At 35.2% G+C, this 13,522-nt stretch overlaps 1 protein-coding gene across 1 annotated transcript in view; it reads left to right on the plus strand.

Annotated features, from left to right (window-relative positions):
- The window catches only part of LOC127507826 (adenylate cyclase type 9), a 73,358-nt gene that overhangs the window by 40,369 nt on the left and 19,467 nt on the right, over nt 1-13,522 (plus strand). The window contains exon 2 of the mRNA XM_051885276.1: nt 11,444-11,613. Coding sequence (XP_051741236.1) covers nt 11,444-11,613 — 170 coding nt within the window. The remainder of the gene's footprint in view (nt 1-11,443; nt 11,614-13,522) is intronic.

Here is a 13,522-nt window from a genome sequence, read left to right on the forward strand (position 1 = left end):
AATCCAGTTTTATGGTATAGGTGTTAAGTTTCAGAATAGAACTGAATATTATTAAAACAATAAAAATAAATTTGTGTACAATTATTTACAGTTGTAGGCCTATACCATATAAGCTACAAAATATAAAAGAAAAATTCTGAATATAAAATATAGATAAATTAACTAAAAACAAAATAATAATAATAAATATAGCTGCAAGCAGCAATTACGGGGTCAAGCCAAATAAGGGCAGAAAAGGAAATATTTGTGGACATCTGTGATCATGAAGTTAGGATAAAGCTGTTTAAATTACATCAGTTAAAGCACTTATAACATAATAACATGGTTTATAACTTCTGAGCAGTAGGTGGCGCTATGACGAAACTCTGCATGCACCCTCAAGTCATGCCTGTGATGATATGTACCAAGTTTCATGTCAATACACAAAATATTTGAAAAGATACAGCCGCATATCCATTTTGGCGTGCTTGCAGTTTGCTGGCGCAGTATAAAAACAACGGTTGGGTCTATCAAAAATCTTTTAATAACTTTTTGTCATGAGTGTCTGTAGATGCTACATACCAAATTTCGTACAAATCAGACAAACTTTGTAGGAGTTTGAAAAAGTAGGTTTTGAATAAAATTCAATAGGGCGGACAGTAAGTATGGTAGAATATGGCAAATTTGGTATCGTAGGACTCGGCATAAGCCAACAAATCTATTGATGTAAGTTAAATGATAATATGTTGAATTTTTGTTATAAGCATTTTCATAAATTCATTGTATCTCTTGACCACTAGGGGGCGCTGACCTAAACCTTTACAGGTCCTCTCAGAACATGGCCTCGATGAATCATACCGAGTTTCGTAACGATATGTTCATGTGTTCGTAAAACACAGCATTTTATGACAAAATTCAAAATGGTCGACACCCAAAATGGCCGACCAAAGAAAACTGTATATCATCAGGGTTCCCACTCATCCTGGAAAACCTTGAAAACCTGGAAAATTGATGACAAACTTTCCAATCCTGGAAAACACATGGAAAATGAGAGAAAATGTAAAATGTCCTGGAAAATCTTGTTGTTGTACTTGAAAATTATTTTTTAAAAAGTTCTTCAGTTTTTTCTTAGCCAAGAACAAAGAGTTTATCACTGGCCAAAAACAATTACCTGCAGAAATCACTTGCAGAAAGTGCGATGTTCCGGAATGCTGAGGTTTGACATGTGAGAGTATTATTTTCAATGATGTTTAGTCTTGTGTTGCCACTTGCAGCAGTTAGCTAATGCTATTAACTGCTTTTTACAACAGTGCAGAACTTCGTGAGATTGCGCTGCAGTGATTTAAAAGGGAACTCTTTATCTCACAAATTCAAAAAAATTCTCACAATTGCGAGCTTACATAATTGTGATATAAACTTGCAATTGCATGATATAAAGTCAGAATTGTGAAATATAAAGTCAGAATTGCATGATATAAACTCACAATTGTGATATAAAGTCAGAATTTTGAGATATAAAGTCAGAATTGCGTCATATAAACAATTGTTATAAAGTCAGAATTGCGAGTTATAAAGTCAGAATTGTGATTCTGCAACTCGCAATTGCGAGAAAAAAAAAGTCAGAATAGCGAGATAAAAAGATGCAATTAACTTTTTTATTTTTTATTCTGTGGCGGAAACAAGCTTCCATAGTCATAATGTATGATTAAGAGCTCATATAAAAAATAATTTTATAGTTAAGTTATGGCGACAAACTGTAGCTACGCTTTTTAAAGACTTAGAGAGCAATATATTACTTTAGAGTGTGATCCTTGTATTTTATTCCTGCTATCGTAAAATTGAAAATGTCCTGGAAAATGATCGCTGAAAAAGAGTGGGAACCCTGATCATTCAACTCAGCATGGCATGCCTCAAGGAATCTAAGGAGACCATCCTCATGATTTTAGGATAAGGTATTTAAAATTTATAAACAAAAAGAGCCATTTTTCCTTTCCACCAGTAGGTGGCGCTGTGACAATACTGTGACAATACTGTGCATGTACCCCCAAGTCATGCCTGTTATGACATATACCAAGTTTGGTGTCAATACACCAAATCATTGCAAAGATACAGCATCAAATCCATGTTTGTGTGCTTGTCGTCAAATTTATTGACGCGCTATATACGAGAACGGATTGCCTGATGATCAAAAATCCTTTAATAAGTTTTTGCCTGGAGTGTGATGACCCCTAATAATTAATAATATTTGTACTTATCAGAAATTTTTCTTGAGCATCCAGTCATTATATTAGAATGATTTCTGAAGGATCATGTGACACTGAAGACTGGAGTAATAATTTTGAAAATTCAGCTTTGATCACAGGAATAAATTACATTTTAAAATGTATTCAAATAGAAAATGGTTACTTCAAATTGTAATGATATTTCACAATATTACTGTTTTACTGTGTTTTTGAACAAATAAATGCAGCCTTGATGACTATAAGAGACATCTTTAAAAAAAAATAATACTTAAAAAATCTTACTGGTGATCCCAAATTTTAAATGGTAGTGTATTTTTTTTAATGAGCTTCATTGTTGATAAACTTCACTTAACACTGAAGTAAAATAACCATTTTCTTTTTTTAATTCACAAACAGAATTGAAGTGATGCAGAGGTTTCATTTGAGCTTTTTTTCTTTTGCTTCTGCTGCCTCTTTGCACACATGGTTTGATATCAACAAATAAGTGAACACAGGCTATTAGCTCCGTAATGTACCGTATATGACTAATTCAAATAAAATTAATGAATATACAGTTTTTAAGTGTCAGAATTAGCTGTGAATTAGCTGTTTATAAGAAAATATTTTTTCCAGCAGCTTAGGGGGTGCCTATAGCAGGTGGCGCCCTATGCAGCCAGAAAGTTGCTGTTTTATAAATGCTGATTCAGTGAGCCACTTTCCGCACACGTACACAGTGTTTGTGAAAGCTTCGCTCCTGAGGGAAAGCCTAAAAAAGGCCCATGTATCAGAACTCTCTGACATACTTCTCTCTCTGTCCGTGAAGGAGGAGGTTTTTGAAGGCAGAGACGAGTGATTGATGGGGCTCAGCCAAGACTTGCCCCATAATCAATGCGATCGATCGGTCTGTTACTCGGCTGTCAGAGCAGTGCCGCGTTAAGCGTCTCACCGTGTGAGCGAGCGAACCATCTGGAGCATCCGTTCGAGATAAATGACTTGCTGTGTTAGAAACCTTTGAATAGCTCTGCGATTAATCTTGACATCTCTGAAGGAATCATAACTGAACGCAGTTGCTCCAGTCAAAGCGTTGTTCGCAAACTATTTTCTTCTGTAATCTGATGTGTTTATGTTGATATTCAAAGATAAAAGACAGGGTTTTTTATCCATCTGGCATTGATTTGAATATGTAATTAATAGAATGCACTGAATTTGACTAAGAAATGACATCTCAGCTTAATGAAGTCCATTCTGTAGCTATGCATGTGTGAAGTATACAGTACATATGTTACATCCACAATGCATTGTGCTAAAAGGGAACAGGGAATGTTCTCATAACTTTGGCTAATGTTCTGGCAAGGTTCTCTCAAAGTTATAAACAAACGTTCTTCCAGTAACGTTAATAGAGTGTTTGTTCAAATCTGGTCTTTAATAATGCTCTCAAAACATTAGCACAAAAAACATTATTTATTCATTGTTTATACATTTTTTTTTTTTTTTTTTTTCTGTTTTAGGTTGATGTTTGTCTAACATTTTTTAAATGTTACTACTTGTTTCAGAATTTCCAGAGAACATTCAAAAGTAACGTTCCCATAATGTTTGCAGAATGATAAAATGGAACGTTCCCTTAATGTTTGCATAACCAAGAAAAAACATTTTAAAATGTTTAAAAAACTGGACGTTTTGAACGTTCAGAGAACATTCATAAATAACATTTTGATAACTTAATGGGAACATTAGCCAAATGTTCTTAGAATATATTTTTGTTAGCTGGGAAATTAGAGTAGCAACATGAACCTCAAAGTGATTTTTAACCCGTTTTGTAATGTTACATTGTCAGTATATGTAACAGTGTTTACAATGAACAATGTTTACTCGTTCTCCATTTTACCTAGACAGAGAAATTGGTGTTTATATGTTAGCAAAAGTGACGGGTGACGCAAAACAGCTACAGAAAACTACTAATTATACTTATGCATTTTTGTATCAAATATTAAAGGGGTCCTTGATTATGATTATGATTTTCACTTTTCACTTTTTGACTATGATTTTAACTTTAGTTAGTGTGTAATGTTGCTGTTTGAGCATAAACAACATCTGCAAAGTTACAACACTCAAAGTTCACAGAAATCACTTTTTAAGGACTACAACAAACGGCTGGTAGGCACTACAACGAGCTTCTTCCTGGGTTGGTGACATCACAAACCCCAAAATTTACCTAAACCCCGCCCCCGAAAACACACAACAAAGGGGGCGAGGCCATGTTAGGCTGCTTTAGAGAAGAGGAAGAGTTGTAGTAGAATGTTGTTACCATGCCGTCATTTTACACCAGACTGCTTCACAAACGAGGGTCAATTCAACACTGGATTTGCACAAAAGATTAACATGACGGCACATGCTAGGCAAAGAGTTGAATCAACTCCACAGCAACTACATAAATTTATCCACTAACCATTCAGAAACGTCCAGATTCATTCTAAAAGTTGTAACTTCTTCCTGAGTCTCTCCATCAGTGTCCGACTCCGGATTGAACAATGTAAGTCTGAACACCGTTACTAACAATAGTCATTTTGGCTGCGTGAGATTCTCCAGCTTTGTTGTTGTTGAGCAACCGAAGCGTGAGCAGTTAAAGCTCCGCCCTCTTCTGGAAAGTGCCGGGAGCAGCAGCTCATTTGCATTTAAAGGGACACACAGAAAAACGGCGTGTTTTTGCTCACACCCAAATAGGGGCAAATTTGACAAGCTATAATAAATGATCTGTGGGGTATTTTGAGCTGAAACTTCACAGACACATTCTGGGAACACCAGAGACTTATATTACATCTTGTGAAAAGGGTGCCCTTTAACAGAAGGGGTAGGTTTTTTATCTATTTGACAAAAGGGAAGACAACAGCCTTTTTTCTCTGTTTTCTCTAGTAGGTAGCAGAGATTTCGAGTTTTTCTACTGCCTTTCTAGTGGATAGGCAGCCATGTTTTATTGAAAGCAGTGATGTATCCTTTTAAATTCAACAATCTAAGCTTTGCCTGCTATAGGTAACAATAATGATGGAAAGTCCTTTTTACTTGTAAAAATGTCTGTCCATACTTGTTTAAACATTCAATGTCTGCATAATAAAATCATGCATTAAGAAAGTAAATGGGTCAGCTTTGATTTCATGTTGCTGAAATAGCGGGCTAAATGGAAATTGAATGAAACTGAAAATATCCTCACCTGTGGCTGTCTGACTGCAGCAGCTCTGTCTTCTCCTAGTCAGGGTCTGGTGCTTGGCTCATTTGTTCTTGCAACCTCAGGCAAAATGTCAGTAGCATTGAAACAATGAATCATAAAACAGTCTCATTTAATGATAAAAGATGACCGGCAACAGCAGGCAGTGACAGCAGGGTGTGATTCAGAAACATGGTTATTGCTTATTCATTCTAAGCTGTCGCTCCATGTCTTCAGAGTGAATATTCCTCATGTTCAATCATTCAGAGCACTGATGAGAAGCGAAAATACTGCATCAGGACAGAGATTTTTACTTTAAAAGCCACTTTCCACAGTAAAAAATTATTCCATTATTCATTATCTCCCAATGTCCTTCTAAACATGTGATCCATACAACTCATGTGCTGTATTTCCAACTATAATTTCAATTAAGTGTGAATATATATATATATATATATATAATATAGTAGGGCTGTCAAGCGATTAAATTTTAATCTAATTAATTACACAGTGTGGCAATTAATTAATCGAATTAATCACAAAATAACCGCACATCAAATTTGGCTGAGAAATTACCCCTAAGAGATCATTTAAAGTCATTATTGTGTTAAATAACAAAAGAATCAAATGGACATTACAAAAAGTAGCTTTGATTCTGAATTTCATACACACAAACTTTTAGGATTCAATGGCCTAAAAGGGTGAGTAAATGATGCAGGTTTCTGAAGAGCATTTTTGAAGCCCAAAGTGGGCGGAGCCGGCCGTCGCCATCTTGGCAGAGCATCACCGCGCTTCTATCTCGGATATCCACCTGTCACTCAAGTGGCCACGCGCTTAATTATGCAGAACTTTAAGGCTTCATATAATTTAAACAGATGAGTTATAAAAAATTCACCCCCCTCACAGTTGTCATGAAGGGCAAAATTAGCTATGCAGACCAAAACCACTTTTTGTATCAGGCTGTAAACATATTTGTTTCTGCTGTAAAGTTGGGCATTTTAACATGGGGGGTCTATGGGATTGACTCCCTTTCGGAGTCTGTCTCTAGTGGCCAGTCGATGAATTGCAGTTTAAGTCACTTCTGTATTGGATTCAAGAGAGAGACCGGAAGGTTGCCGCTTGGGTGAACTATACCTTTAATGTTTTTTTTGTTTGTTTGTTTTATTAATATGGAAATATGAAATGATTTTTTAATGAAATTATGCTCTAAATAAGAAACTAAAACTGCCAGTAGGTGGTGGTAAATGTCTAAATGAGTAAGTCATTGAGTCATCCATTCATTCGATTCGTTCAAACAGCTGATTCATTCAGGAAAGAAGTAAATGGCTCTCTTTATAAATGGGCCATTGAGTCTTTGGTTTACCCGCTCAGAAAGGAAACACCGCTGCGAGTTGCTTGGAGATGCACGACAGTTCTGCTCTGGCTTTATAGGTAATATTTTCATTTGCAAAGTTGAGCAAACTTAACTTCTTATTTATTGAAATGTAACTGTTGTATAAAATCAATATCACGTTTGTATGGAAGTTTGTTTCCACCACTAAATAAAAAAATAAAATAAAAAAGGTAATTGCGACCTTTTCTCTCGCAATTCTGACTTTATAACTCAATTCTGAATTTATATCTCACAATTCTGACTTTATAACTCGCAATTCTGCCTTTATATCTCACAATTCTGACTTTATATCTCACAATTCTGACTTTATATCTCACAGTTCTGACTTTATATCATACAATTCTGACTTTATATCACGCAATTCTGACTTTATAACTCGCAATTCTGACTTTATATCTGCAATTCTGACTTTATATCTCGCAATTCTGACTGTATATCTCTCAATTCTGACTTTATAACTCGCAATTATGACTTTATATCTCGCAATTCTGACTGTATATCTCTCAATTCTGACTTTATAACTCGCAATTCTGACTTTATATCTCGCAATTCTGACTGTATATCTCTCAATTCTGACTTTATAACTCGCACTTCTGACTTCATATCTCGCAATTCTGACTGTATATCTCTCAATTCTGACTTTATAACTCGCAATTCTGACTTTATATCACACAATTCTGACTTTATATCATACAATTCTGACTTTATATCTCGCAATTCTGACTTTATAACTCGCAATTCTGACTTTATATCACACAATTCTGACTTTATAACTCGCAATTCTGATTTTATGTCTCGCAATTCTGACTTTATATCATACAATTCTGACTTTATAACTCACAATTCTGACTTTATAACTCGCAATTCTGACTTTATAACACACAATTCTGACTTTATATCTCACAATTCTGACTTTATAACTCACAATTCTGACTTTATATCACACAATTCTGACTTTATAACTCGCAATTCTGACTTTATATCACACAATTCTGACTTTATAACTCGCAATTCTGACTTTATATCTCACAATTCTGACTTTATAACTCGCTATTCTGACTTTATATCTCACAATTCTGACTTTATAACTCGCTATTCTGACTTTATAACTCGCAATTCTGACTTTATATCACACAATTCTGACTTTATATCACACAATTCTGACTTTATATCACACAATTCTGACTTTATAACTCGCAATTCTGACTTTATAACTTGCAATTGTGTTTACATCTCGCAAATGCAAGGAAAAAAGTCAGAATTGTGAGATAAAAGGTCGCAATTACCTTTTTTTTTTTTTTTTTTTTTTTTTTTTTTAATTTCATGGTGGAAACCACCTTCCATTCATTTGCACTAAACAGAAACAGCACTCGTGTGCAGTTGCGCTCGTTACTTGTGTGATATTGCTTAACTAATACCTAAAATCTTGTTATAAATATGAGGCATTTTTGCCCTGATATCTTGAATTTTAGGGGCATATAACCGCATTCTATAGGCTACATCATGCAGTGAGTTGTTGATTATTATGAGCTCCTGATGTCAGGCATATGCAGTAAAAGCCCTTGATGCCCCTCGTTTCTGTTTCTCCTCTTGCTCTGAGATTGAGCTCTTTTATTGAGCTGGGTGTGAATTGACTGTCTTGTTGGCTCAGGGCTTGGAATACGTCTGGAGATGTGACCCGCTTGTCTTCTCTGCTCTGATGGATTTAATTATGTGCCAGGTTTTTGTGGGAGGTGAGGCTTTATTGTCTGTTAATTACATTGAAGATGGATCTGAGATGTTCCTCATTCTCATAATTGCCTTTTTCTCCTACGCTTGTGCTTGAGTGGCAGAGTATGAACAGAAGGAGTAAATCTCAAAAATAAATGTCCGGGTCATTTTTCACCCCATACTTTAATTGCGTTAAGAAAATTAAGCCTATTTTTAGAACCGTTGCAATGTTTTGATTATAGATGTTGTTTTATGGCGAAAAAAAATGGCCCAGACATTTCTTGACAGCTTCAAGAGAGTCTCATGTATGTTTTAGGATGTGTGCGCTTCAGCTAGCGTGATGGCAGCTCTGGCCTTGTCACTCATTCATATTCGAATTGAGAGTTTCTTTGTGGCTTATACACAGCATTGTGTCCCTGAGAGAAGAGGAAGGCTGCTTAAAGCTCCTGCGGTTTTGATCGCTTTGGTGAAAAGTCGACACATTAGTGGTCCTTAGTGTTTTTCTGTTCTTTGACCTTTTCTAAAAATAGTCCCTGCATAGGAAAAAGTATGTCACTTGTAATGCTTAAAGCATCTAAGATACTGACTACTGAGCTACTGTTAGTTATTGCTTGGCTAGCTATTTGACATTTTTCCAAAGAGAGAGAGAGTGTGTGTGTGTGTGTGTGTGTGTGTGTATATATGTATATATATATATATACAGCGATCAGGCATAACATTATGACCACTGACAGGTGAAGCGAATAACACTGATTATCTCTTCATCACGGCACCTGTTAGTGGCTGGGATATATTCGATTTTTCTGAAGAACATTGGGCAACCTCCCAGGTTTCTTTCTTCTAGGTCATCTTGTGAAGTGGCCAAAATAAAATCCCTGTTTTTGAACCTCATTAAATATTCATGAAGTTTTAAGAGGCCCCATATGGAGCCGCACAGTGACTTTTATGCCAGATCTGTTCCTCCACGCCAGCTCATGTTTCTCCTGCCAGTGCACCGCTGTTCGCTGACAGGTGAATTACGTACGTGAGGACAGGAACACAGACACTTAGTCCAAACATTGACATTGGCCCAGACGTTTTTAGTTGCTCTGCTGTCAGCCGAAGCTGTATGTGTAGAGCTAGCAGTATTTTGGTGTAAAGTGACTCTTTTAGTTGTGGCTATAAAACACTTGACCTCTCACAGTCGATGATTCTTATTTTCTCTTCTAACATCAAGCTTCCCTGTGGATTTTATTTGTATCTCTTGCTTCTTTCCAGAAATTAGATGCATTCAGCAAGTGTTTCACAGAGAGACTATTAGGATGTTTCATTACAGTGACTGTAGATTGATTTTACCTTCTCAGTCGAAGGTCTGATTATTCAGAGTCAGACTGAGCACCTGCTGACATGAATTATCACCGAAAATAATGTCTTCTTTATTTACCCTTATGAAAACAGTCTAAGGTACTGGATGCCAGGCTGGTTTGTAGTGGTCTGGATTGCTGGTTTTGGGCATTTGTCAGTTGGAACACCAGCTAAACCAGCTTTTTAGCCAGAGTTGAGTAAGTCTTAAAGGTGCTCTGTGTAAGTTTTTGACTGTACTAAAGCATAAAAATACCATAATATGTTTGCAGATATTTATTAAACATGCTGAGTTCACATACTCGTTTCTCTGAAAACCATTGCTACAGCCAGTTATTTTACTTTGAAATTTGCGTTCCGCGTCGTAATTTCTGTTTTTGTTTCCATCTGTGCAAGACCGCACGTTGCCAATTTACCCAATAGTATTTCGCCACCCTGGGTTGCCAGTTGGCGGAAAACACATGCAGCGAATTGCAGCCATGGAAGCCATCGAACAAACTGGGTCAGAGATCGCAGATTCTACCTAAAAAGCCTCAGCATCCATCTAAAAATCTCTATGAACGGGAACATATTAAAACGCGATATCAACTCATCATAAATCAATAAATCAACTAATTATCTTATAGTGTGTCAGTTGAGCTCGCTCCTGTTGCGTGTCTTCAAACTGGCAACCCGAGAGAGCGTCGAGTCTGAGGAGGAAGGGGCGGGGCAAACAATATTTTGAATTTGGACTGTAGTACCCATTTCAACCACTAGCTGTCATTCTTATATAGAGCACCTTTAAATTGTACTGACCTCTTATTTCCCTAACAAATCATGTGGTTTTTAGAAACCTGACTGGTTTATAACATTATATCTAACTTGCCTTGAGTACATGACCTTGAGTAAAGCTGTGCAGACATTAATTTAATTCCATAAAATTGTGATAACCAGGAAGTGACATAATTTGAATGTTTTTAGCCACATGACCATGATACAGATAAGTCATTTTGTTTTCATTATCTTAATTTTTACACACATTGAAATGTTGATTGTATTTCTTCAGGCTCAACCATTTTAACCTTGTTGGTTATTGTATGAAATAGTATTAAATATTTTCTTCTGTTTTATTTTATTTATTTTATTTTAGTTGTTTATTTTAGTTGTTTAGTTTAGTTTTATGCTGCTTGTTTATTATATAACAAAACCAAACAACTTAGTAATTTAAAATGTCCCAAAAATTGCAAAAAAAAGCTGCAAAATTGCAAACCTCATATAAAATAAACACTATATATATATATATATATATATATATATATATAATTTTTGGGTGTATGTGTGTGTATATATACACCCAATATATTATATATTCCTTTTAGTGGAAAGTGCAATCTGCAAATGTCTCTGTCGTGACAAAAACAGTACAGTGTGCACTTGACAGACGCTGCTGTGTGTTGCTGTAAGTGTCTCTCTTCACACACCATGTGTTTGCTCAGAATTGATTGATGAATCCATTGGAGCGCCGTCAACATAGGTCAGTGTACAATGAACCAAAGTGATATGGACAAACACTGCTGGGACTTGATGGTCGCCGTGTGTGTGTGTGTGTGTCCTCTACAGGTCTTAAGACGTATCTGATATCCGGGAGGAAGGTGAAGCACACTCAGTGGAGCTGCCCTCCATCTGGTCTGGTGGCAAGCGAGCTCAGAAAGTCTCTCAGTGCCACGTCCTTCAGCCCTGACATCACATCCTCAGCCTGCGCTCTGACACCGGGCTCGGACAGAGCTAAGGTCAGTGTTCATAGTTAGTTTCCATGGTTGTTAATGTAGTTACACACCAGCTCCCTGTTGATCAACCTCCCTCGTGTATTTAAACCTTCAGTTCTCCCAGTTCGTTGTTCGGTGTTGTATATGTCTTAGTTTGTTATATTATTACTCCTGAGATCTCCTGCGTGTTCCTGTTGGATTTTGTGAATAAAGACTTTTTTGTGTGTTATTCTCCTGCGTATGTAATTTGCGTATGTAATATGTAATTTTATATATATATATATATATAATTACATATTATTTATTTACATATTATTTATTTACATATCAATAACTGTCATGTTCGGGGTGGTTGCATGGTTATTCATGAGGTTATTCACCTGCGTCATGCAACCACCCCGGACATGACAGTTATTGATATGTAAATAAATAATATGTATGTGTATATATATATATATATATATATATATATATATATATATATATATATATATATATATATATTACATATTATTTATTTACATATCAATAACTATCATGTTTGGGTTGGTTGCATGACGCAGGTGAATAACCTCAGTCAGGATTTTTTTATGTGTTTTTATTGTTCTTAGGGTATGAAAAACAAGATTTGAAATGTAATTTTTTTATACATATTTTTCAAAGAGATTTACAGATGCATGCGTTTATGGTTTAAACTGAAGAGAAACTGTATTAAACATAATACAGTAATAACACAGCAATATTGTGCGTATTTAACAAACCAATCGATAAAATTATATAAAATCATGTGAAAACTATAAAATATATATAAAAAAATATAAATGAAATATAATCAGATTACTTTTTGATGTAAGGAGTAAAGTAACGCATTACAAGTAATGTACATTACGTAATCAGATTACTTTTTGATCTAACAAGTAACGCATTAAAAGTAACATGAATAACATAATCAGACTACCTTTTGATGTAAGGAGTAAAGTAACACATTACAAGTAACATGCATTACAAAATCAGATTACTTTTTGATGTGAGGAGTAAATTAACGCGTTTCAAAGAACGTGCATTACGTAATCAGATTACTTTTTGATGTAAGGAGTAAAGTAACGCATTACAAGTAACGTGCATTACGTAATCAGATTACTTTTTGATGTGAGGAGTAAAGTAACGCATTACAAGTAACGTGCATTACGTAATCATTACTTTTTGATGTAAGGAGTAAAGTAACGCATTACAAGTGACATACATTACATAATCTCATTACTTTTTTATGTTAATGCAAATTACATTCTAATAACACAACTACATTTATTTACAGTCAAAAAAGTTACTGCAGATGAAGTATTTTCAAAAACAACAGTCACAGTAATAGTATGAATTGTAGCTGAAATATAGTTATTGATGCATGATGTCCACTATAGTGGATGATAGTGATGATCATTTTCTCCCAATCTGAAATCAATACTTGGGAAATTTAACTGTGATATGACTCATTAGATATTGCTTGATACCACAATATTTTCTTCTTTTTTTCCTGCAAGAGACTTCTAGGATAGAAGGAATGGATAGATATTCCAGAGCAACTTGGCCTTTCTGACTGGCCATCGGCCATCTTGGTTTAGACGGAAAAAAAATCGGTCAATTGGTGGCAATGTATAGGATGATGCACTAGGGTCCACTGTAAAAGTTGATATGCAACTATGCCATCAAAACCCATGCATATGCAAGAAAACGCTTTTTAATTAGCTGTCCACTGTAGTGACCTCTATGCATGAAAGGGTTAAAATAATTTTTTACTCACAAATAGCAATTTCTGCTCAATAAAATATAAGAAATATAAAATATAAATATAAAAATAAGAAATATCTTGATTTTTGTAGCTCTTTTTACTCATTTTAATAATTGTTTTGTCTTTTTTTTTTCTGATTATTATTTT

The sequence above is a fragment of the Ctenopharyngodon idella genome, chromosome 3, assembly GCF_019924925.1.
Source record: "Ctenopharyngodon idella isolate HZGC_01 chromosome 3, HZGC01, whole genome shotgun sequence".
In the NCBI taxonomy this organism is placed as follows: domain Eukaryota; kingdom Metazoa; phylum Chordata; class Actinopteri; order Cypriniformes; family Xenocyprididae; genus Ctenopharyngodon; species Ctenopharyngodon idella.